Source organism: Oreochromis niloticus, linkage group LG17 (genome assembly GCF_001858045.2).
Source record: "Oreochromis niloticus isolate F11D_XX linkage group LG17, O_niloticus_UMD_NMBU, whole genome shotgun sequence".
NCBI classification, from domain to species: Eukaryota; Metazoa; Chordata; class Actinopteri; order Cichliformes; family Cichlidae; genus Oreochromis; species Oreochromis niloticus.
The window spans coordinates 20088659-20116331 of NC_031981.2; the positions used below are offsets into that span (position 1 = coordinate 20088659).

Consider the following 27673-nt stretch of genomic DNA (forward strand, 5'->3'; position numbering starts at 1 on the left):
ATTAGAAACTAAAAAGCAGCCTCCTAACAGTGAGTCAGGAAGTCTTAAAATGGATTCAGAGGTTGGTACATAACAGATAACAGAAGGCGTATCGATGCTAATCAGAAAACCACCTACAAGTCGTTTAATATGTGAGAAGCAACATGGAAACCAAGTGGGGATGATGTTCAATTCAATTCAGTTTTATTTATAAAGCACCTATATCACTGCAAAGCATGTAATAGACCCGCTGGCTCATCGTGTGGATGTCACGGTTTTGCCTCTCGTAGGCGTGAAATGGACATGCTTAAGTTGCAGTACCAGCAGGGGGCGATAATTTATTTAAACCCAGTCGCTACTGACCAAGGAAGGTATGAAGTACATTCCAGGCTCCTTCTGTGTCAGGTAAGATTGAGCTGGATGGCGGATATGTATTTACATGCAAGTGTGTTAGTAATGTTTCTTTAAAAGTTTACCCACTGACTGTTTTCTAATGACTTTAAATAAATTATCACACTTTACTGCAAGGTAAAGATGCTACAATAATAGAGACAATCAAAGGACCCTCTTTGAGCAAGCACTTGGTGACAGTGGGAAGAAAAAACTCCCTTTTAACAGGAAGAAACCTCAGACAGAACCACTCTCAGGGGGGCCATCTGGCGTGACTGGTTGGGATGAGGGACACTCAGTGCAACATGGGAAGCCCCCAGGAGCCTAGGCCTATTGCAGCATAACAACGGGAGGATTCAGGCTCACTTCATCCAGCCCTAGTAGTATGGGAGAAATATACTCTTTCTAGTCCCTGTCAGTACTCTCACTGCAGCCTTTTGGATCAACTGAAGGCTTTTCAGGGAACTTTTAGGACATACTGATAATAATAAATTACATTAGTCCAGTCTAGAAGTAATAAATGCATGCATTAAGTTTTTAGCATTGTGTTGAGACAGGATGTTTCTAATTTTAAAGATATTGTACAAATGAAAGAAAGTAGTCCTACATATTTGTTTAATATGCACATTGAAAGACATATCCTGGTCAAAAACGACTCCAAGATTCTTTAAGACATTCCTGCAGTTTAACAAACTCATTCGTGCCCAGCTCATGGATAGATAAAGTTGGGTATCATCTGCAAAGCAGTGAATATGGATGCTGTGCCTTCTAATGATATTGCTTAAGGGAAGCATGTGTTGGGTTTAGACTGTAGGATGTTTCTCAGCTGATTCTGACTAATCATAGCTAGGATGGTTTCAGGAAAAAAGAGCCAGTGATGGTAAATGGACTGGTTCACACATACTTTTCTTCTCCACTTCAGCATTTTATACAACATGTCTCATTCACTCAATCATACAAATAAACTTTTACTTACTTCCTATCTAACATTCAGACACCCTCTAATAAACATATTGGTAGCTACTTGGGGTTCCTTGCCTAAGAATATTTGGCATGGAGACACCCACCAACCTGCCTACTAAGTCACAGCCACTCAAAACTTCCTGGAAAAACAACAAAGTTTGAACCCTTTAAAACTGAACCTTTTTAGTCCTTCTCTTTCTGTAGCAATTGGCTTATGGAGGACTTTCTCTCACTCAGGTGGAAACATTTGGAAACCCAAATTAGCTTTAACAGTCCCTTTAAATACACAAAACCTTACAATCAAATGACCACAGCGAATGTTTCAAGGTTTGTGTTTCAATATACTGGATACTAATAATAAATACAATATGACCACAGGCTGAACATTGGAGCATCAAGGTTAGTCTTATAGTTTTTGGAGCCAAGTGATTAGCTAGCTTGGTTATCAGGCTGCATTTATAGATTGTATAGGAACATTACACAGACACAGATACATGCTAATTATGCTTAGCAGCCACGAGATACAATAAAAAAGTATCACTCAACAAAACTGGAGGTTAGACCAGGGGCGTAATTTCCAGGGGGGTTAGGGGGATTATGATCCCCCCCCAGTAATCAGACCCAACCAATATAACCCCCCCCAATAAAATTATGAATGATCTTGCATAAATAGGCTGTTGATTTTCTTTACTCATTTCAGGTATTACCAGCAAAATAGTTGCATGTTTAATCATCTGGGAATTTACCCCGTTTTTTTATTTATTTAGACAGAGATCTTGACCCCAATGTTCAGCACAAAGTTATGCCGATGGGTCAGACTTCTTGGACTTTTAGTAAAATTAACTGCACAGCAGAAATATGACCAGCCAGATTATTACATTTAAAAGCTTCAATTCTGTTAGTCTTGAGACTTCATTACTAATAAATTTAAATACTTAGAACTACAGTTTGAATGCACTGTTGTACACTTGCTTTCACAGAGTGTTAAAAGCCACTTCCTTTCCCTCTTAGGCCCTCTCGGGTCACATAGGCCTAGAGACCGAATAGTGACCAACTTGAAACAACTGGATACTAGTGAAAAATATGCATTTCCCAAACAACTGCCAAGTAGTTGCTGAAGGTTTCTGGCTGTTACTAGGTGAAATCGGTCACAGAGAGGTGTACGGTGATGCACTGAAAACCTCCTTGTGATTGTTTTGGTCGCTAGCAGAATGCTATGATTGCTCAAACACGTAGCCTAAAACAGATAACTCGTAAGCTGGAGAGGAAATGGCATGTCACAAATTTAGAGGATCATCATTTAGCCTGGAGAAATACTTTGCTGATTTATAAGAAAGCCCTCCGCAAAGCCAGAACATCTTACTATTCGTCACTGATTGAAGAAAATAAGAACAACCCCAGGTTTCTCTTCAGCACTGTAGCCAGGCTGACAAAAAGTCAGAGCTCTACTGAGCCAACAAATAAAATTCTTATCATTAGAGAAAAAATTACCAATAATCATCCCACAGATGTAATATTATCTACAGCTACTTTTAGTACCATCGATGTTAAGTTAGACTCTTTTTCTCCAATTGATCTTTCTGAGTTAACTTCAATAATTAATTCCTCCAAACCATCAACGTGTCTTTTAGACCCCATTCCTACAAAACTGCTCAAAGAAGTCCTGACATTAATTAATTCTTCGATCTTAAATATGATCGAAGAGCAGTGCTCACACTGCCTAAAGAGCAGTGTGAGAAGTTCGACCCAAACAGGTTCCGTTCAAGTTCAAGTTCAAGTAAAAGAAGCATGTTTTGAAAAGTGCTGGTTTCACTTTTACGCTCTGGTTTCTGGTTGGGGTTGTCTTTTTCACACTTTCACTGTTGCTTAGCCATAGTTGACAAGTTGGCAAACTTCCCTGCAAACCACAGATGACTGCCACAATCTGCTGCCAAAACAACCACAAAAAAGAGGTGACTGCTATGAGACCAGCATCCTCTTTGCAACCTATTTCACCTGGCAACCTCCAGGGACCACTCGCCTTCCAGTCAGGCAATAAGCATTCCAGGAGGTCTGCAGACCTTAATTGGTACTAAAGGTGGTGAATACTCCACACAAAGGAAGTGGAAGTGCACTGAGAGAAAATGAAGGAGTGGTTTGAGAAGCAGTGTAACAGAAATAAATGAAGCCACATGACACGGCCCACTGGTTTGTGGGATACATTTTTTTAAAATCAAGTTTTATGCTATAGTGTTGTTAGAGCCAGAATTGACCAGGAAATTTTTAACTTTCATGCTTTATAATGGGCAATTTTTTTGTTTTTATTAAAAAAAAAGTGGGTTATTGTGGGTTAATGCTTGCACACTGTAGGAGAAAAATGCAATTTCACACACTGAAAAATGACGCTGAAGGGATTTGCTCCTGCTCACCTCCCGTGTCAGAGTCGTGAAAGTTGGGATCGAGGCCTTTTTCCAACCACTTGGAAACCTTCTCCACATTCTTCTGGTGAACATGTTCCATGAAGCGCTTCAGATTGGCCTAACAGGGAAAGAAACACAACATAATTTTCTTATTTACTGAATAATATTCTATGAAGAAGCAGCACAAACTCCCTGAATTAAATCTGAGGTGAGTGTGGAGGAGTCGCAGTGAAGCAAATGCTGCTAAAATTTCCTGATCCTTTTTGCACTCTCAGCCAAATATAAATAACACATCTCCGAAAGCATCCCTCTGCATATTAAATGTACGACTATTTTTGTACATATTTATTTAAATCCTTTCATTATTTATTTCACCCAAGCTTCATATCATCACTTGCAGCAGTATTGTAACTGTGGGAATACAGCAGTAAACCTCTTTGTGTTCTTATTTGGAGACACAGTGTGAGCATTTTGCATTAATACTGTAATAATTCTGTAGAATTTAAATCTTTCATTAACAGTATTGTGTTTCCTACCTTGGTATGCAGCTTTGCCAGCTGTTTGTCGTCCACGTAACTCTGGGTGTAAACTCTCCTCTTGTAACGAAACTGCAAAAAAAGAGACACAAACAGTCAGTTTGGAATAAACTGAAGCTACATGATGCATGTAGAGGAGATTTCATGAGTTAGCGTCATGTTTTTAAATTGGTCTGTGTTTAAAAGGATCACCAAACAGCCAAGAGCAATAAGTGTCATTCCCTGTTAAAATGATCTGACATGAACCTCTTTCAGTAGCGCCCTCTGGTGTATTAGCAGCATGTTTATGTGGGAAAAATTGCTCGAACCACAGCAAGAAGTCTATTTTGAAAGGGGTGGGGCTTACTGTGATATCACATGCTAATTGGCTAACTGGCCAATTGTGAATGATTCATCATTAGCTAATGGCCATCTTGTAAATAATCCCCGTTCTTGATTTTTATTGTGACCATAACTTAATGACGATAATAAACTGATCAGGAAAGTGTTCACAGAGCTCCACACCGAAAGCTGTTTTCACAAACATGTCTACCACTGCAAGTTATTTGGAACCACAAAGGTCGCCCTCTACTGCCCATTAGAAAGAATGCAGGTTTAAGGTGCTTCAGGGAAATATATGTAAGCTACATCCATCTTTTATACCAGAAGTGTCAAACATTAGGCCCCGGGGCCAATTTTAACTGTATTTTAGTTTATCTTTAGTAGTAAAGACTTCCTCTAAGGTCATTAATGCCACACTAAAGTAATTAGGTAAAACAGAAAAAATTAAATGACAGAAAGGTTCCTGTTTTTTTAACTATCTACTATTGAAATTGTTTTTTTTCTTACAATTTAAGAGCCGCAGTAGTCGTTTACTACAGCAGCATTTCTTTTTCATGCAGAAAAAACTGAAACACACTGTTGAAATTGCACTTTTTCTTATACTAAGATATCTCAAGGCTTAATTGTGTAAATAATACTGACAGAAAGGGGAGTTTCACTGGTCTGGCCCAGTTAAGATTAAAGTAGGCTGTATGTGGCCCATGATATAAAAAGAGTTTGACATCCCCTGTTTTATACTGTCTATGGTAGTGATAGTTAGTTGCATTCTACTTTTCACAAGAGACTGGGGGATACTCTGACTGCATTACTATGATGCAGATGTTTGCATTTATACTTGCGCACTGGTTTGTCTGTATCATTAAGAGTATATTTTACTAAAAAACAACAAAGGAAGAAGACTTCACAGCCAGGTCTGCATGCAGATTAAACAAGAGAAAACAGCATGCTGGAAGAAAGTTGCTCTAAAGAGGTTTTGTTCATATTCTAATCCACAGGTTCAAATATCTGTTTGTTATGTATATCTTCACTTAAATGTGAAAATTTAAGCTACATGGGTTTTTGATTAACTGAACTTTAATCTAGAAAAATATTACAGGGTTTTCTCTAAATATTACCACTTCACTTCAGCACTTCAGCAGTGTGAATATAATGTTCTATAAGTTATAGCAGTGCTGTATGTTTTAGTATGTTCCAGTGTTGTAGAAACACTGAGGTAAAGTTTACCTCCAGGTACGGGATGGGTGTGATGGGCGGGAGAGGATACTCCTTCAGCAGCCGCTCCTCGTCCAGAAACTTTCCGGCTCGGCCGTTGAACGCCGGCTGGAAGAGACCATAGTTCAAAACATCCGACAGAGACTGAGTCAACGTCACCAGAACCCTCTGCTTACTGGTCCAAACTGGTAACTCTGGGTCCAACCGCAAACACTTCTGAGAGAGCCAGAGACAGAGAAACAGGCGGACAGACAGAGAAAGAGACAGCCGGACAGACAGACAGACAGGTTTGTGCTGTGCCTTATGTTTATATACAAACTGTACATCGACACGCAGTACGCCTGTGTGTGTGCGTGTGTGTTACCGTCTGCTGCAGGTCCGGGATGCCGATGCGGACGACGATGCTGTTCCCAGTGGGCGTGTCCTCTCCCTCGTCGTCCCTGGCAACAACAGAGCCTGCCGGGTTGCCGTTTGTAACCGCCTGTTGCCGCGGGCGATCATGTTTGGTGTCAGCAGCCGGACTCAGAGGCATGTGGCTGAAACAGAAAGAATGGGGATTATGACTGCTGCACTAATCACAAAGCAGATATAGGCAACACCTTAGAACCTTGTCACACCCGCGGGATTTAATAATGCTATTCAAAGCTGCTGGTAAATCACTGAGACAGCTCTGCCACTCCCAAGTCATCATGGATTGGGGACTGTTTTAACCCAAACCTCAATCTTCATGTCAAACCAAGCAAATAGTTCTTTGTGCCTAAACCTAATTAGGCAGTTCTCAGTATCTGAACCTGACCAAGTTATTCTCACTGTCTAAACCTGACCTAAATCTAACCAAGTAGATTTTTGTTAAAAGCACAAACAAATAAAAATGAAATGAAGCAGTGATTGGCAAAAAGCTAAACCATTTGCACAACCCAAATATGCACAAACAATAGGTTCCAGATGACCATTCAGCATGGATTATATGGTTGCAAAAATTGTCTTAGAAATTCCACACTCCGAACACAACAGAATGGAATAGTTATCATGCCATTTTAGTGCTTTCAAGTCTGCTTAAGGGACTGGAGAGTGCATGCTCAGTTGGTGCTGTGTATGTGTAGTGCCCCATAGATGAATCCATGCGGTTCCAAAAAACTAGCAGACAGGTGCATGTGCCTTGGATCAGCAGCTGATGATTTTATTAATGTCACTTGAACCCAAGCAGAACCTATCATACTCACAGAAGAAACTAATACAGATTCAAAGAACTGTTATCTCTTTGCAGCAAGTACTTCAACAGGCAGCACATCAAGGCACAGATGCCAAAATACACCTCGTGTTAAGTTCACAAAATACTAACACTCCAGAATGAGAACCCTTTCAGTAGTGAAAGATAACAATGAATAGTGTGTTTGTTTAGACAGGCCATGTAATCAAACTCAGCTGAACCTAAACCAGTCTGCATGAGCCAGTGATCAGCTGTTACCATGTAGACTGTGCTATTCAAGCTGCTTTAGACTGGCTAGAGTTGCTGCACATCTGCAAGTGACTTTGCAACCCGCATCCAGTCTAAATCCTTCATTTCACATTTTTTCTAAATGAACCTCATGTCTGTTGCATTATTTCTATGTATTACCTCCTCTGTGCCTTTTTGTTGTCTGTCTATCCTCACATTGCTTCTACTTGTTGCGCTCTGTTTCCTCTGACACAGTTACTGGGTCAGCTTTGCACACTTTTGCTTTGTTGGGACACACAATCACTTTAACTTTTAAATAAAGTTTAAATGAAGAGATGTCCAGACCTTAAAATCATATTAAAATCTGGATTGAAAAACGGTCTCTATTATGACAGAGATATTGGCATGAATCTAACAGCCTCCCACAGACATCTCTCACAGGGGATATTTTGCATTTACAGAGGTTAACAGTCAAAATGGCTGCTTTCCATTAGTGTTTTCCACTGCACACCAAATGTAGCACATCAGCGTTCATGTAATTAAAGACCAGGTGTCTTCTTAGTTTAATTCTCTGTGATCGTGGGACGATATCTTATTCATATAGTCTGCTGCTGACTCTGATATGACCTCCACCTCCTCCAACGCTAATAATGTCCTCAGGATGTTACATCACATCCTGTTTTTCGCCCCTTAACCAAACGTTCACACAGTGGGAAGTGTCTGTACAACAGTTTGACTAAAGTTTAGTTGCCGTGTGAAAATTATTAGAGAGGGAAGGGAAAGGAAAGAGGAGAAAGAGGAGCAGGATGAAATTCATTCCTCAGTTATCTTGCAATATTCATTCTGAAAATAATGTAGTATTTTAATAGTACTATATTTTTTGTTGATACTTGTAACATACACTTTTGTTTTGATAACATTTTATGATCTTTATTATTTTTAAATTAAAAGGAAGGCCACATCAAAGGGATTAAAGGAGCTGCACTAGATATTCAGCAGATTATTTCCAAAGAGTTTTTGTCACACATTAAAGCAAGTCATGGTGTTCCACAGGGTTCTATGCTCGGACCCATACTTTTAACTGCAATTGTAGATGCTTTGCTTCAGAAATACTGTAAGAAAACAGTGCACACATTTTCACGCCATTGCAGATGACACCTAACTCTATTGATCATGGCTGCTACTGTTACTAATTGGAAGGTTGGTGGTGATCCTTGGCTGCTCCAGTTAGCATGTGAAGTAGCAAGTATCCTTAGGCAAGATAATGAACCCAAGTTTCTTGCAAAGTGTTCATTGGACTGCGAATAGAGTAGAAAAACATGTTTTGAATGGGTGAATGGGGCATGTTAAAGTGCTTTTAGTGCTCAAGTAGAGAAGTGCTATATAAGAACCAGTCCATTTAACATCCATTAGGCCAGACAAGAAATACGTTAAAGACATAATGGCCTGGATTACTTGTAATTTTGTTCTTTTAAATTCAGGCAAAATGGAGGTTATTGTTCGTGGGCCTAAAAACCTGAAAACCATGGTGTCTAATCAGATACTTAGTGTGCCTCCAGCATAACTGTGAGGAACATGGGAGTCATTTTTGGACAGGACATGTCCTTCAACCAAACATTAAACAAAAGTCTGATGGCAGTAAAGAGAAACATCCTGTCTTAGAGTGATGTTGAAAAACTAGTCTACATAATTATTATTTCTAGGCTAGATTTGTAATTACTTCTTATCTGGTTGAAAAGCTCCCTGAAAACTCTTCACTTGATCCAAAACAACACCCCATCATATCATTAAGACCTCATAATACCTTAATATCCCAACAGTACACTTCGCTCTCAGAGTGGAGGGTTATTTGTGATTCTTGAGTTTCTAAAAGTAGAATGGGAGGCAAAGCTTTCAGCTATCAGGCCCCTCACCTGTGGAACCAGCTCCCAGTTCAGATTCAGAAGACACCCTCTCTACTTTTAAGATCGGTCTCCAAACTTTCTTTTTTGGAAAAGTTAATAGTTAGGGTTGGATCAGTAGACCATGAACCATCACTTAGTTTTGTTAGTTAGGCTCAGGCTGCTGGGGGGACTTCCCATATTGCAATGAGCATTTCTTCAGTCCTCAGGTGTTTCTTTGCCACTACTGGATGTATTAGATGTTTGTCTTCTCTCTCCTGTAGTTTGTCTTTTGTCCTGTTTGTTGTCAGTGGTCCTTATGCTCCTCTATTCTCTCTTTGCTTTCCTTTCACTCTGCAACCAGTCACAACAGATGGCTGCTCCTCCTTGAGCCTTGTTTTCTCAGAGGTTTTGTCCAATATGTTCTCATTCCAGGGGCCAATACGATGCTGTTTTGTCAGAAGCCACCTGTGTACAAGATGTCCTTTGGCATAGCTGCCTTGACCTGACAGCTGCCACAATATGAGCCTCAGAGAAATAACAGCTACAAACTACATCTTTGTCAGCAGGTTAAAGGGATGGAAATGGCCTAAGTAGTGAAATGCTCTGCCAGGAAGTCATGGTTTATGTCTTGTGAAGTGCTTGAGTTTTGCAATTTGGCTTTTTATTTACTTCCTGATTTGTTTAAGTTGCAAGCACCTTTTACCTTTACTACAGATTACTTGGTTTGGTTTAGATATCACAAACAACTTGGTTACCTTTAGGTACTACAAACTACTTGGGGTGGCTGGGGACAGGAGGTAGAGCACTACTGCTGCTCTACTCTGCATGCCAAAGTATCCTGGGGTAAGAAACGAACCCTAAGTTGCTCTCTGACGTATTTAGGTATTGTCTTTTTTTTCCTGTGTTGAGTCACAACAACAGGTTAATTGGAAGTGAAAGCCACATCAGACCAGGTGTGTCCTCGTGATGAAGCATGAATGAAGAAGACTGGCTGTTGTTTCCTTTTAAAGTGAAGCTGATTTTTTTCTCCCTGCTGTTGTGCTTGTTGGATCTCTTGGTCTTGAGTATATAATGTTATTGGGCCTTCACCTTATACCAGAAACATGCTTGATGACTGTTGTGATTTTGAGTGATTTAAGTTTTTAAAAAAAAGGGGAAAGCGGTAGTTCCTGTGATAAGAAGGACACACCAATCCTGCTAAATCCTGTGGTTGAAAACAGTCTAAGAGACTCTGGACATGAAGCAGAGAGAGAGACTCGACCTCGACCTTGTCGTTAGCCCTAATGGACAACGCTGACAGGTCAAATGGTCTGATCGCTTCCACCGAGCTAAAGAGGTCAGAGGAGAAAAAAAGCTTTAACAGAAGTCCCTCCCAGCAGCTTCTCCTGACCGATGCTCCTCATGCTGCTGATGCTCTAACACTGCATTAGTACTCCTTTAATCATTGTTCATATTAATCATCACTGCTACTAATTAACAGCTGATTACCACTCACGCTGATAAAGCCGGGCAGAGCCGGAGTCAGAACTTAATGGCTGCTTCCATTACAGCTGAGGATGAAAGCGAGGAAGACGGGGAGGCGAGGATGAGTTGTGAGTTGTCATAGAAACTGGAATAGCAGGGAATCCTGTGCTAACCTCACTGTGTCACTCTGTATGTGTGTGCGTGTTTTAAAAAAAGCCTCCTGATCTACATGCTCGCTGTTGCTATGGCAACGGAGTTGAACAATTTTCGCAGATCCCGTTTAAAACATCAACCTGCTGACTCTCTCCTCCTCTCCTGTCTGTCATGCTTGCTCAGCCATCGCAGCACTAAGCTTAAAGTCTACATGTCCATCCACTTCAGCTGGGTTTAAAGAAATAAAAGCTATGGGAACGCAATGATTTTCAGCATAAGATCGATGTACGCTGACGGGAGGAGAAGCAGATGGGAGTTCAGAGGCAGTTCAGATATTTGAAGATGGATTTATGAACTCAGCAGGACCCACTCATGTTTAAAGGACCACACCACTACTTTCTTTTTAATGCCTGTTCTTAAAAACAACAGACTTGTTTCCCTGAGGTCAAAAAGGCAACTCCTAAAATGGCTCTGTGACAACACGGTTAGAAAAGCTTAATATAAAAGTTTCATATAAAAACAATTAAACTTTTAAAAACAGACCAATCTCAGTAGGGCAAAAATTACAATCATGATTATTTAACACCCAGCTTTTGAAAAAAATCGTATGTGCTGTTCTCCACAGGACTACGAAGCTGATTTGGTTTTATTATTCATACGCTGTCAAGGATTTGGCTGGATTCATAACAACAAGACAAAACCAGAGCAGCATTGTGAGGAGGGAGGCAGCAAAATAATTGGTTTAGTTGTTCATAATCGCAGCCGTACATCTCAGGATCAGAGCAGACTAGAAATTAAATAACATCTGATGATTTACAGAATGAAGTATGATGTTCATTTTGTAAATTATGATTCTCATTATATTCAGAAAGGACGATGAAACAGGGCAGCTGGCAAGTCATGACCTCATGAGTGTCCTGTCCTGTGGTTTCTCTGTCTGAGTCTCTCCTCTGTCACCTGGTTTCAAAGCTCAGATGGTGACTGTGATTTTAAAGTTTCAAAAATATGATTTCTCGCAGGTGATGTCACAGTGGCCACCTCCATTTTTTATATCCAGTCTGTGCTTGAAAGTGCTGATTGAAATGATAAGGAAAGTGTTTAATGAGGTCGTAGATCAGGTGACCTGCCAATGTCCTAACATGGCCATACGCAGATACTGATCCTTGCACCTCAGCAACCTTGAGGCTCCAGCTCAGATGTCTATGGTGATGCTGATCCATTAAAGGTGTTAATAGAAACAAATAATAAAATCATAAGATGGATCTGTTACGTCCCTCTGCAGCCACTCATCTCTTTGCAGCGGCAGTGCAAAAGTTTCAGCTGTTGCTAATTGAGCACACCTAGTCAGGTGTGGATAAAGGCATACCTGAGGCAGCCTTTCATGGTGGCTCATTAGTCTTGGTCTTAGTGGTACCAGCTATTTTAGCCAACGTGTTATGTAATTTTAAATAAAACCTCTTCTCTGTGTATTAGTCTCCATATTTATGTCGCAGCTTTTGAGCCGGCTCGTAACATAAATGGGGGCTCATCCTGGACAGTTTGGACAAAAAGGTGAAGAGAGGCCAGGTTGGAGGAAATTAGCTTCCTCAGTGGTTAAAAGACGAGCTGAGTGTAGTGTAGTGTTGTTCTGGTATTTTTAAAAAATATTAAGAATCTAATCGTGAGCTGCTGTCAGATCTGCTTTGATGACTACAAATATGATGAAGGGAAAACAGAGAGTATGAACACTTAAATTAATTAAATTAAATCTGAACAAACCTCACTGGGATGGTCGAAATGCCAAATTTTCATGGGATTAGTGACAAAATATGAGGCGCTATCTGTTCCTTTGGTGTTGTGTTGGCCAATCATGCAAATTTTAATTTCATTACATTCCAGCTCCACACACTTTTTAACTTTTCCAGCTTGTGGTCTTCAACTTTGTGCACATGTGCAGTAGTACTCCTGAACACCTGGACACTTAGTGGACATGAAGCAGCTGTTTGGACCTTTTTAGTACCCTCACCCTCCATAAATAGTTATGTTTCAAGTGAGCTTTGAGCGGAAAGTGAGCTTTTGAACACTGTATGAATTTGTCGCTTGCTGCATTAAAATCTTTCCGTTGAGTTCCCAGCATTAAAAATCTCAGACACTGAGAAAGTGTCCTTGAATGCACCAGCAGCGGATTTTCAAAGCGGTTCCCGCTCTCAGCAGCATTACCACACAACCATAATTTCAGTTTTCCATAAAAGCCAATACCCCAAACACACTTTAAGCTGATTTTGACAGCATGCTGAAGTGAACTGAGTGTAATCAAGCAGCGCCAACAGGACACTGAGAAGCGGCTCCCTGAAATGAATCACTTCCTTTCATTTACTGCAGTAAAAGCCCGGTAATTGCTGATATATTTCACTCTAACATCTCACCCTGTGGAGGAATCCTCAGCACACAGGATGACATGTCAGCCTGTGAAATGTCACAGGACCAAATTAAAAAGACTCTTTCATTCCTTTTCCACCAACACGCAGCTATTCAGAGCTAGAGCAGGCTCCAAAGTTTCCCAGCATGCACTGGGCAGAGGTCACACAAAGCTAAAAACAAAAACATTCATAGAAACACGTACGCAAGGTTTATAAAGTCTTTGTTCCTAAGATGTTTTCCTACTGTTGACTTGTTTGTACTGTTAAAGTTTAATGCAGGATAATTTTACTGTAGGGATGCAATGATAATTTTAACCGATCATTTGGGCTTCTGACAACTTCGGTAAAAACAAGATTAAAAACATCATCAATATAAATATCACAATTGAATCATTTTTTTAAAATCCCTGTTTTAAAAAAAATTGAATTCTGCATGACGTTTTATAACTTACACTCTACATTTAATTTAAAAAAACGGTGGGGAAAATGGATTTAGTGATGAAATGGAGAACTTTTATTTATTTATTTAGAATATCTGTTCATTTTGAGTTTGATGCCTGCAAAAAAACTCAAATAAAGTTGGGGCTGAGGCAGAGTTTTCACTGTGTTGCATCAGATCTTCTTTTAACAACACTCTGTAAGTGTTTTGGGAACCGAGGACACAAATTTGTGTAGTTGTTAAAGCTGAACGCTTTACAGTTCTTGCTTGATGTGGGAGTTTTTCTGGTTAAATGTTCAGAGTCTTGTTTGTCATCATTTCTGCTTCAAAACGCTTCTAATGTTTCTATGGGGTGACAGGTCCATCATCCTGGATCATATCCATATGCAGACACTGCACCCTCCTCCGCCATAAAAACTGCCAAGGAATGGCTCGAGGAACACGACAAAGAGCCCAAGGTGTTTAACTGCCCTCCAGTCTCCCAAGATCCCAATTAGCACCTGAATGCTTGAGGCGTTAGAGTAACCCTGATCCATGGAGGATGTCTTTAACATGTTTTTTTTAAAAATTTACCTCCCACTTAAACATCACTGCAGACCACCATATACACTACGACAATAGCACTCTCCTGGAAATTATTCTTGGCTGATGCAAAATACTGCTCCAAAAGAGCCCAACCTGTTAAACAGGCCTCCAGATTCTGATACTCCATCTTTTGCATGGGCCAGAACAAGCCTGATCCATGGAGCCTTCACCCCACAACCCTAAGGAATATATCCATTTCCTAATGGACAAGAGGAGCTTGGTTGGCACACAGAGGACCTAAACAAAAAGGCAGCTGGTTTTAAATGCTGGAAGACAAAGGTTTACCAGTCAATCTAAGCCTGGGTATTAACCAAAAGAATGAGATCATGGGTACAAACAGCTGAGATGATTTGTAGGAAATGTGGACTCCAATGTATGAACCAATGAAAGAAATTCAGCGTCTTTTAGTGAAGACAGGTGAAAGTACCTTTACTAGGTGGCTCCTGAGTCATACATATTGTGATTTTGAGGAGAGCAATTGAAGTGACTACAAGAAGGAATGAAGATATGCTTGAGTGATGTGGTGGGAAATAGTTTAAAGCAGAGGTCCCCAACCCCCAGGCCACGGACCAGTTGTTTGGTACTGAGCCGCGAGAGTTGAGGCTCGGGTGTGAAATTGATGGTTTTCAGGGGTTTTATCGTTTTTTATCGTTATTTTTTTTTATCGTTTTTATCGTTAACCCATGTTTTATGAATAAATCTTCTTTTTTTGGTACCAGTACTGTTTTTTTTTGTTGTATTTATCCACGACAACTTAAAGGCCGGTCCGTGAAAGTATTGTTGCACATAAACTGGTCCGTAGTGCAAAAAAGGTTGGGGACCGCTGCTTTAAAGGGTTACCTCTAAACATAGTTATGTATGCCCACTAGGAACCAACTATTAGTACGATGAATGTGATACACGATGGTAATTTTGCCTCTGGTTTTAGAGGCAGGCAATCCTCCTGCGTGTCTCTCCTTAGTGTTTTTCTGAGAATATCCACCTGGGAGGAGACCTTGGGGTAAACCCAGAACTTCCTGCAGATCTGACATGGGAGTGCCTCATGATCTTCTAAGAGGAACTAGAAAACAATGCTAGAGGAAATGACATCCAGAGGACAATGCTCAGCCACTACAACTGTAACCTGACTTTACATGAGCAAAACAAACTGGATGAATGGTTTTAACCTCTTAACAATCACTAGTATAGTTTGTGTTAGCCATACAATAATTAGGCAAATAAAGTGCCACACATTCATTTTGGTCTTGCAGTATTTCTTTTAACAGATTTCCCCCCCCTTTGAATCCGTAACTAGGGAAAAACTATATAACTATAAAAGTATATAAAAGGTGATTGTGAAATAAACTCTGACTCTAACCCTAACCTTAGACAGGTTACTGGAAGATGTTATATAAGTCATCTCGTCTGTGAGCAACTTGGGATCCCCCCCAGGAAAAACTGGAAAATGCTGCTTAGTCTGCTGCCCACATGACCCAACTTCAGATAAGAGGAAGAAAATGGATGGAAAAGTGGATTTTTTAATGTTGTGGCTGATCCATAATCCATCTAATAGCAGTGGAATACTAGTGTGGACAAAAAGTGAGTGAAATCCCAGGAGACACACTTACTGTAACCTAGTTTTTTCAGCTCTGCTCTTTTGTCTTCTGCCGCTTTCTGTTCAGTCCTTGTTGTACAAAATGAGCGGAAAATGGTGTTATTATCAGTTTGTCATCAGTTCACTGAGTGTTTATGTGCTCCCTGTTTTCCCAGTAAATACTGGCTCCTAACACCAGAAGAGAAGGTCATATAATATCAGTGTACTGCATCTGTGCTTATTGAAATAACCTGGTGCACTCTCAAACACAGAGCCTGTATTAATGTCCAGCTCTGTCCACTTGCTGCCTTGACAGTTCCCTCTGCAATCAGCTTTAAGTTGCAGGGTTTGATTTTCAGCCTCCACTTCAGCTTCCACTTCAGCTCTACCAATCAGAGACGCTGAATCACTTTCCTGTCATTCAAATAACCTTTCATAGAGAGAGAAGGTGGTCGACTGGAGTCCAGAAACACTAAACTGACTGAAGATTATGTTTTCTCTGCTTGTGATTAGCATGGCGAGACCCGAGAAATCCCCCTTTCTGTCTGTTTAAAAAGCCAACAAACACTTCTGAAGCCAACCTCACTGACGAAGCATTTCTGAATAGCTCTGCAGCTGTTGAGGTTTTCACTCCTGTGTGCATTTTTCTTTTTATCTCCACCTGTTCTGAGGGTTTTGAACTGAGACGCTCTCATCGGTCGTAACAAAAGAACGCACGGAAAAAGCCAAACTGCATTTTCATGCCTCAGTGCCTGAAATAAAAGCTAAATAAATTAGAGCTTTTCACTGTTGTTTTGACGGATTAACCTTCAAAATGAAGGCAAAGACAAAAGGCGAGCCAACAATGTGACAGCTGTTCAAATATAAATCTGCGACATGCACTGTTGATGAAAAGCTTGATTACACAGGAGTTTCTAAATGCTACGTGTCCCCAGGATTCATCCTTTTTATGCATCCCATCCACTGCTTTTCTAGAAATCACATTTGCTGCCTCTTCATTTGTCTAAAGTTGAGGCAGATGTGAGGTGGGGAGGGGAACGGTTCCCTTTTGGAAACTCCCAAAAACTGATTATACCATCCGACAGAATAATGAAGTGTTCTCAAAAACACATTTCATTGAACTATTTTTGTAAGTGGTAGTTAAATAAGCTGGTCCCTTATTCCAGCATGAAATCTAAGAAATTTTCATTGTCATGCCACACTGCTTCTTTCAACAGTGCAGATGACAGTATCACGCTTTCTCGCCTGACACAGTGTGCAAGGTTGGAGCCATGTTGAGTTTTCCCGAACCTGTGGTGTCCCTCGAGGCTGCATTCATGGTCTTGTTCTTTTCTGAACTATACCTGCTTCCTTTAGGCTCTACTTTAAAAATGGATGTCATTCTATGCAGACGATACTCTATTACGTTTACTAGTAAAGTCCAACAACTTGAAGATGTAGCAATTGGTTTTACATTGTTTAGGGGCCCTAAACATCTGGATGTCCATAAACCTTAACAGCAAAACTGAGGTTCTGTCATTTGTTAGTTCAGACATTGCCTGTGCTCCTGATTGAAACACTATACTGAATCCTTAGTAAAGTACTTTAGTGTGACTTTAGACCAAAATAGACCCGCAGGCTCTTAACGTCCTGAAAGGAAAACTAAACAACCCTTCTAAAAGTAAAATCAGTAAAAGATAAACTCTAGGCAAATAACTCTAAAAAGTCAGTACTGGTATTTAACTTGACTTGAGAGGGCTTGTCGTGTTTTTGTGCAAACAAACTGCTCCTGAACTAAACATCTGCCCTTTATAGTGGATATTTTGGCATCAGAAGCCATAATTTAAACCTTTTATGGAGAGGTCTACAGATATATGACAAAATTTCATAATTCACAGGTTCTATGTACACAAAAAACTTCATAAATTGCAAATATGACCTTAATCTAAATTCAGGTTTGTATTATGTTCCTAATTGGTGTCTGTGAACATGTGTATTTCTGTCATTGGTTGATACAAGCATTTACTTCTTGTACAGGACTTACACAACGCAGCGTGCAACACAAAGTCATCTGTTTTCTAAAAGGGTTTTAAAACAAGGATCTCAATTTTATTGTTAAGAAATATGTTATGATTACCACATTCATGGAGTTCACCACAATTCAGCATTATGGTTCATGTTTCAGTTTTTTCATTCTCAGAGAAAAAAATCTGAACACACGTTTTAGATAGATGGAATAAAACTGAATAGTTCATCTATCAATGGCAGTTTTTACCATATCTGATATTTATCAGATGTCTTTTGATGACCTGCTTACATACACAAATGCTTTCATACAGTTTCTACAACTTCTATTCAGGTGTAAATTAACGGTCTTTTATCGGATCTGAACTGCTGTCTTCAAGGGAAAAGTCCTGAGATTTATTTTTTTATATCCACTATAAATGCAGATGTCTTCAGCCTTAAAGGAAATATTGTTTCTCTGTACAGATCCTACCCTGCACTAGACTTTGAAAAATCAAGGTAGAGAGGAACCCAGCTTGTTAAATGTTATACCAGAGGACCTTAACCAAATGGCAATATGAAACAAGTTAGGAGTATAAATCCTCTCATCAACTAAAATGCCAAACAGCAGACGATCTATAAGAAATTTGAGTAAAGTTCTAGTATTGCCCTTTCATAAATCTGACGGAGAAGTAGAGCTAATAAAAAAAAGGTTAAAATCAATTCAGCAAATAGATCTTCAAACACCTGGAAAATGTAGACGGATTCAGTTTTTTTCTTTCCATCTCTCATTGCTTCTTCCATTTTGTTTCATCCCTCTTCTCTTCCCATTCTTCCCTCCATCTCAGCCACTCTGAAAATCAGACTTTCACACCTGAGTGAGCAAAACGTTTCTGCTACATATCGGCAGTCAAAGTATATTTTCCCTGGTAAAAGCACAGCTCCTTGTTATCTTTGTGCTTGCTGTTGTAAATGTTAATGGGTCCTTCAGGTAATACTCAGTGGGAGCAGGAGCAGCTTTTGTGTTGCTCACAGCGACTGTTTTCCTCCACTCTTCTCTGCAGAGTGCTCTGTTATGTAATGTCTCCTCGGGTCGGTCCTCAGGTTTCTTTCAAGACCGATCTGATCAAGGATGTTCTGTGCTTCTCCGATTTAGGCTCGACTTTTGGGAAAAAATTGAAATTCTTTGTTCGATTAGAGCAGCAGGAGACTTTGTCCTGAAATAACTTGGGGTCAACACTTTGATCATTTCCAGTTTTTGTCCTGAGTGGAGCCACTGTCCTCCCACACAGAACAATGCTGAGGCTACATTCTTCATCTGGAAGTAGAAGTGAGATCTAAAAATGCTTTGGTTCCTGAAGACCATAGGAAGAGTCGGATGATAAAACTTGATTAATAGTAAAAGTTTACACATAAACACTGAATTTTCTCTGTCACCAGCCAGTTGATGAACATTAACTGCCCAATGATAAGGCATAGAGTCCATCTATTTCAAACAGAATCTAAATCTTTGTGAATCCCGTAACAAGTGTATGTTTCTATTAACTCTGAAGTGTCGAATGGGTTTCATTTATTGAAGCTTGTTGATGGATACCAAAGGTATTAGAGACAATCCCAAATGAATTCAAACTTGTGCTTCCAGTTCTTGTTTCAGTAATTAAGGACCTATGTTCAATCATCCCACCATGGAAAAAGAACAGTTCAAAGAAATCATTAAAAACAAATTACCATGAGATGTGCATGACCACAGCTGTATTTATGGCAGTTTAGGCAAATATGTAAATAAGGTATATGTCATTGATACATTAAGGTGAAGACCATAGAAAGCCTTTAGTCGGTTTTTCTCAGTACATTTGAAATTGATGAGCTGTCATGTGATGAATACCAACCAAATTCCATTAAAAAAAGGCCTTTTTTACTCAAAAAAACATTTTAAATCCAATGAGTGTATCAGCAGTCTACATTTTGACATCTGAAAGTTAAGTATAATTTTAGTTGACAGCTGGAAAACTGATAAAAAGCTCAGATGTACTTTCACGGCCCTCTTGTATAATTCAGAAAGACTGAATGTTCCTCTGTAGTGAGAAGAGCGTCTGTGTTTCCAGCTGACAGCGATCACAGTCTGGCTGTTTTACACACCGAGTGATCAAAATAAAATAATTTTGAAAAAAAAATTTAGCTTGACATCCTGAATTTCAAATTCTGTGTTTCAGAGGCTGAAAGAGAAGAAAAAACACACAGCAAGTTGTTGAGTGAAGGCTAAGTGAGACGCACGTTTTTACTTGTGCTGACAGTTTGCCTTCAGCCTACATACACACTTCCACCTTGTTACAATAGAACTGGCCTAAAGCCAAATAATCAGGGACTTTAGATATTACCGTTATTATTGGAGGAGTCAGGAGGGGAACACCGGGTTAGTTTTCCTGGACTCGAGGTCTGAAAGGGGTCTTCGTACCTTTAAATATATCTTTTTTCTTTGGTGATTGTTCTTTAATCACGTTGTTGTGTTTTGTTACTCAAGCACTTTTTCAATATTTCATTCATTTATTTTTTTATTCTGTTTAGTTTTCTTTCAGTTTCTATCAAGTAGTTGAGTTCTAGTTAATTTTTTGACTAGTTTCTGTATTAAATTCTCTAGTGTATTTATCCATAGGCTTGATAACATATAGACTTTATACTCAGACAACTTTGAATTAAACCTATGGGAGAGTTCTGCAACAGCAAAGGTGGCAGCAGAGGCATAACTTCCAAAGGTAAAAATTCGACTGGTGATTCTATACATACATATTCAAAATGACTAAAAACAGCCATGAAGAGGCTCAAAATAACCCCAGAGAGACAAAAAATGGCTTCCTCCTCCACTACTGACAGGGCGCCTCAGCTGCTTTCACTGCAGCCAATAGCTGCAGGATGTGAGCGCTGTTTGAATCACGGCAGCAGAAAAGCTAATTCACTTCTTCTTCAGACCTGCAAACATGACTCAAGGTTTGCAATGTTGTGGCATGAATGTGAGCCAGCGAGGAGTGTTTTTTTATGCTCTTTATAGACTGAGATATAAAAAAAGACTTCATTGACCTTAAATATGCTGGAGGAACCTAAATGAAGAGGTGGAGGAACCAGCAGAAACGGGGTCCTATATTAGACTGAAAATGAATGAGTGTCTGGAAGTGTTTCAAAAGATCACACTTGTCCTTTTTTTCTTGTTTTAGTCCGTTTACTACAAATCCTGTCCTAAAGCAAACAGCAATGTAACAGCATCAAGTCTCCAGATCGACAGTTTCTCAACACACACGTCTGAAAACTGATAGATGAGCCAGGATAAATAAAAGAAGACTCATTCAATGCAGTTACAGGCTTTTGTCCAGGCAAATTACTCAGTTGTTGAATCAGTTGTTGATGCAAATAACTTACAAATTTGCTTAAATGCTCCCAGATTTTAGGTCCAGAATATAATGTCAGTGGTCCATAATGTAATATAAGACAAGCCATCTTCTTACATAATTTTCTCAGGTGCTATGATACTGGCCTAAGATTGAAAACACACTTGCATCTGGATATGTGTTTGCTTGAAGCGGCTCTAATTGTTTTTCATGTAAAATTCACAAAGCTCAGTTAGAAGATTATGAAGAGACCAAAATTGTCCTAAAAATCACTGCTCAAATGTCTTGAACCACCACTCATTTCTTTATAATTTACTTCCAAGAAGTGTGACTTGTAATGGTTTTTAAAGTGCTCTTGAGTAATAGTTGTCCAGGGTTTCTGAAGGACATTGGCTGCTTTTTCATTCATTTTCAGTGTAGTCCTTGTACCTGACAATTTTCAGAGGACTAAAAGTGGGAAACTTGGTATATCTCAGCATTGAGTGCACAGTACAAGTGGAAACTATAAGAGTGGAGGAAGAAGTGCCAGGCCCAAAAACTATCTACAGCAGACAATCATTACCTTAAAGTAATGTGTGTAAGAAATAAGAAAAGACTGAAGTTGATCCATCTACTGTTTACTGAAGGCTCATTGGAAATGGTCTCAGTGGAAAGCAGCTATCAAGAAACCCTTCTTGAATAAAGGAAACAGAGGAGAACCCTGGACTGGATCCGGACTGGATCGGTGGAAACAGGCTTTACAGAGAAATGAATCCAAATGAGAATTGTTTGGTTCAAATCATCATAAGTATTTTACAGAGGAATTCCAAAACGAGGTCCAACAGTGAGCGTTTACAGTCATCTGTAAAAGATGGTGGAGGCTCTGTCATGGTCTGGCTGCATTTGAGCCAGTGGTGTTGAAGATCTTCACGAAAAGGGATGGAATTATGAAGAAAGTACCATCAGATTCATTTTTCAGCATAACAATGATTCCAAACAGACTGTAATGTAATAAAGGCATATCTGGATAGAAAAGCACACAGTTGAACAATATCATTCATGGATTGGCCTCCCCAAAGCCTGGACCTCAACATTTTGAAGAAGTGTGGGATCAGAATAAAAGGCAGAAACATCCAAAGAAGAGCTTTGAATGTCCTTCAAGAAGCCTGCAGAACTGTTCATGAAGACTATTTAAAGAAATTACAGAAATCTGCCTCAGACATTTCAAACTGTGCTGAAGAATAAAGGTGGTCATATCAAATATTGACTGTCAAGTTTGTTAGAATGTTACAAACTCTGTTTCTGTATGCTCTCTATATATTGTGTTTCTAGCAAAATGAGTGGTGGCTCAAGTCTTTTGCCCAGCACTATAAAAGAGCTAAAAACAACAAAAATGACCTCAGAAAAACTAAATATGTCTGTAAAAGAATGAAATGACCAAAACCAAACTGACTAAATGACAAATGACTAAGTAGCCTCACAAAAACTAAAAACAGTCAAAAACACCAAAAAAAAAAAGACCACAAAAAGACTACAATGACTAAAATCAGACTGAAAACAAAAAAAATAGCCAACAATGAGAAATAAAGATTAAAAACAGTCATAAAACAACTAATATTGACTGCAGAGACAAAAAAATGACTAAAACAAGACTCCAAATGGACTCAAACGGGAAAGATGACTTAAAACAAACTCAAAACAGTCTCATAACATCTAAAAGTGACAACAAAGAGTCAGAAATGGCTAAAAGCAAATCCATCATCGCTTCAAGTGCAGAGAGGAAACCCAGTAATATCAAGATAGATTTACTCACCTATCGTCAAGAGTCCCATCAAACTTTTCCACTGTCCTTTACTGAGTTCGACTGGTCTCTTCTGGTCTGTCCTGATTCTGTTTTGGTCTGGGTTACTAGTCCGGTGACTTCTTTGGTTTCTTGTCCTGGGGCAGCCTGGTGCAGCCTGGGGTGCCTGCTTCCTGTGTCTCTGAAAGGTTTTGATTGGATGAAGCTGTGGTGTAATCCTGTAGTAGCAGTAGGATGGGTGCTTTCTGCAGCAGATAGAGACCTTTATATTGTAGTGCCTTTTGTTGAACCCTTCAAACTATGAAAGATTTTGTGTTGTAATACTGTAGTTAAAGTGTAGTAATCCTGCAGGGGAGTGAGAGGTCTCAGGGTTTCAGATTGTGTTCTGGGAGCTGCCCTGCCCATCCTGTAGAAAGGGAGGAAGAGAGATGAGGAAGAGCGAGAGGAAGACGGGTGGGAGGTAAAGGCGAGGGAGGCCAGGATATAGAGGGGGGAAAAGAAGGAGAAAAAACATGTCAGGAGATGGTGGAGCAGTGTGAATCAGAAGTGGGTCAGACACAGCTGCATTTCACGGAGGCCATTTCAGGTTCACTTAGTTACACAATATGAAGTTGTTAGCATGGCAACAAGGCTGCAAACCTTTTTTCCCTATCCACTGCCATGCTGGCAGAATTATGTAAAGTTTTACATATTGATTTATTTCTCAGTTTCTATTCTAAGCTGAGTACAAAGAAACGTGAACTGGCTGAGGGCCTCACTGCAGCAGCTGAAGCTTGTACATGCTAGCAGGGTTGATTAGCTGCTAGCATGTAAGAGCGAGTCAGTGTATGGACTGCAAACTGACACTCAAAGATAACCTTGAACCATGAGACTTAAATCAGGGAGCCAGTCGCCAATTATTTTACTCATTAAGTATTTCTTTATTACATTTGGTAAGTAAATTCTGTTTTATTTTTCTATATTACATTTATAGAGTTATTTTACCATAGAAAGTCAATTTATTGTGTTACATTAGCCTTTTCAGCAACTCTTTTGCATCTTATTTAAGTGCTTTTATTTACTCAGTTTCTAAAATTTAAATGAGCTCCATTTTTTTCCTGTAAATTTTTTTAACTTATTCTGCTTTTTAAAGTCTTTGGATTTGGAGCTAATTTAGCTAGTTTCAGAGAGAGGATAAACTGGGGAACTCCACCAAGACCCAGCAAAGATTATTTTGAACTATAAGTCAGGCATGGTACTCTAGTAGAGTCCAAGAATAATGAGCTGGAAATGAGCAAAAGGTCATTTCAACTTACATTTGTCCTTCTATTTTCTTAACCAGCAATCCAACAGTTGCATTAATTCGGTTTATTCAATTAATTTGGCTACATGCAGTGTTGGGGAGTAACGGAATACATGTACCGGCATAATGTATTTAAAATACAAAATATGAGTAACTGTATTCTGTTACAGTTACCGTTTAAAAAGGTGGTATTCAGAATACAGTTACTTTGTTGAAATAAATGGATTACACGGCGGTCTTTTCCTGTTTCATATGTTAAGCTATGCTCTCTCTATTTTTGGTAATTCCACGCCGCTGGAAACCCAAACAAAACATGCATGCCTTACCTAATGTCCACCCTACTGTTACTCATTTTATATTAAGATTTAAAAATCTAGTTGGTATTGGTATAGCGAGTAGCCTTCAGTAATAGTAATAAATCACACAGCAATAGTACATTCATGTAGTTGTAAAAAGCACGATAATATATTAAGTAATCAAAAGTATTCAGAATTCGTTACTCTCATTGAGTAACGTAACGGAATACGTTACAAAATACATTTTGGGGCATGTATTCTGTAATCTGTAGTGGAATACATTTTAAAAGTAACCTTCCCAACACTGGCTACATGCCAGTTTGACTTGTGTTGATCTGGACTTGAGAGTTGAATACAGACACCAGTGGAATTTCTTATGCCTGATCGTAATAGTGCTGGCAGGAAATCTCTATTCCTGTATCCAACAAACCTAACAAACTGTCCTGCAAACTCTTCTGTGATTCTACCACATATTACAGGTTATTCACTCTGATACTTTAAAAGCTTATGTTATCTCCACTAGTCTGTTCATATATATATAGTCTCCTATGTGTCCTGACTGATGCATCCACCAAGATTGGGCTTTCTTTTATTTATTTATTATTTACAAGTATTTTATGCATCGCCAGCTTTAACTTATCAACGGTGGTAGAGTACTTAAGATTCAGATATGAAAGACCAACTACATATGAAGATCAACACCTGATCAGACTCAAATTTGGCCCCAGAATAAAGACCAAAGTTATGCATGGCCAAATCCTAATATCAGACTGGGTGGGAGTAACCCCTGGTAGCTTGTTAGCTTATGGTAGCCTACTTGCAGGCAGCTGGTGGCTTGCTAATTGCTAACAGCATGCTAGCCAGCTGGTCTGTGTGGGTCTGTCTGTAAAACCGGAATGTTTCCACAGCAACGCAGACAGCAGGAGGACATGTTGCAAACAAGAACACAATTTAAAACAAGTAAAGACAAAGATTAGAAGGACTTCCTCTGACTCACGCTTCCTGTTTCCTGTCTGGGTTGCCAAGGAAACGGATGTTTGCCAGGAAAAAGCTGAGAACCTGGACTTCACTGATAACACACAAACACTCACATTTGACTTCTATCTTTGTGACAGACCCTGTTGACATTTCCTTAACTGTAACTTGATTCAACATTAAACCCTCAAATAGGCATGCGATAAAAAGACAACCCAATGATGTGTCCTCATAAGGTATAATTCTTACATTAGTCCTCATAAAAACAGCTATACAAGAACACAGACATACACATATGCAGCTTTTTAACATTTTATGCCCCATCACTGAAAATTTAAGAGGCAACCCACAGGGCTGAAAAATGAAGCTGAAGAAAAATTGTAATTGCTCTAATGTCCACTTGAGGCAGGCTTCTTGAGTACCATATTCCCATATTTCTGCATAAATCAATAGATGGAAGAGGATATGACATTGTGCTGGTTTTGTTATTTGTCAGAAAGATTGTAAAAGACCTACTATATAAATCAAGTTAAGACGATTTGAAGGAAGAAAAATTGAGAAAAAGTCCTGACCTCTGGGATTAAGACACAGGTTGTGTTTAAATGCCTGAATGTAAATATTAACTATAAAAACAGAATTCAGACAGACTAGACTCAGAATACATGCAAATTTGATATAAGGTCCAGAAGCCCTGTTATAGGATCATACGTTAATGCTCACAGAGTAATAAAATGGGAAAAAAAGTTGACACTAAGAATCTATATTTCTTACTATATTTTCTTACTGATGCTCATCAGGTAAACACCAAGACAAAAGCTACTGAAAAACTTTAGACCCTCCCGCTATTCTAGCAGGAATGTTGACGTTGTTTCCAGAGAATTAAGTGGACGATAGACATCGACTTCATAACTTCTAGAACGTGACCCGATCCAACTGTAACCTGATTCTCACCTGAAACCCCACAAAACTCTGCAATAACATTAATACTCAATAAAATGTCCCCGCACTCACAATAGTTCTCACAGCTGAACAAGGACACATGCACATACATATATTCTTGTATATCTTCTTGAGGTCCCTCGTTGACATTTGCTTTGATGTGACTTCATTTAAACCTGAACCATCAAACAGGCCTCTAAGAAAGCGAGGACCTGACAAAATGTCTTTAGGGGGTCAAATGCTTACAGAAGTCCTCAAAATGATACCTGAACAAGAACAGATCCACATATTCTTCTATTTACATCTTTTTGAGAAGCCTCATTATTATTTCCTTAGCTGTAACTACAGAACAGAACTAAAAGTACTCAAAAAAAGGTCTAATACTCACTCACAGTCCGAATAAACATGGATGAACAAGACCACATGCATTTTGTCCTAATTTGTATTTGATATATTTCACATCCAACATGAGGTATTAAAGCCTGCTGTTACATTATGTGATGACCACATTACAAATCCCCCCAAAATCCTGTGTGGATTAAACGATCTTTGGAGATTTTTAAAAATACTATAGCCCATCACAACACCAAACGCAACACGGCATGTATCCTATTTACAAGTGTTGTCTGTACATGTCTTTTCTGTGTCATCGAGCTCCATTGTTGTCCAAAAAAAACCATCAGTGAGCTGCACTGTTGCTCGGAGAGACTGACTGTTCCTTGGATTTATAAGTGTAGACACTAGAGTTTATTCAGAGACGACTGCAAAGACTAACAGTAGCGATCACTTTCACGTCTAATTTAGGGTTATAGTTACCCTTTAGGCCTGTAGTGAGTTTGCATTGTTCGCCTGCAAATCAATCACTTCATGAATAATAACAAACAGGCGTCTTGTAGAGAAACATACTGGGATGATTACTGTGGGATTGTTTTGTTTTTCTGATGGCCTTTATGAACCACAGATTTGACAAAACCAACTGAAACTTTTAAGTGCTTTTAACTGTTTGAGCATGTGAAATCTGAATATAAGTAAGGAAACACAACAGTTGCCCAGAAATTATGTCAAAATATAGTGATTACCCTGTGGTGCTGTTTCCAGCAGAGGTCAAAGATTAAAAGATGGACTGGGGCCCCGCACACTGTACATGTTTATTGGTGTGAAGAAAGGGCTGAGTTTGAAAGTGAAGCTGCTGATTTACCTATGGTAACAAGCTCTGGGCAGTGACCAAAAGAATGAAATTGTGGTGGCTGGGCTCTCCCTTGGGGAGAAACTTGGAGCAGAGCTGCTACTCCTCCACATCGATA

General features: G+C 39.4%; 1 protein-coding gene across 1 annotated transcript in view; it reads right to left on the minus strand.

Moving 5' to 3' along the window:
- The window catches only part of shank3b (SH3 and multiple ankyrin repeat domains 3b), a 59453-nt gene that overhangs the window by 23863 nt on the left and 7917 nt on the right, over window positions 1–27673 (minus strand). The window contains 5 exon segments of the mRNA XM_025899740.1: window positions 3741–3849; window positions 4268–4339; window positions 5813–6016; window positions 6165–6336; window positions 22890–23283. Coding sequence (XP_025755525.1) covers window positions 3741–3849; window positions 4268–4339; window positions 5813–6016; window positions 6165–6332 — 553 coding nt within the window. The 5' untranslated portion in view covers window positions 6333–6336; window positions 22890–23283.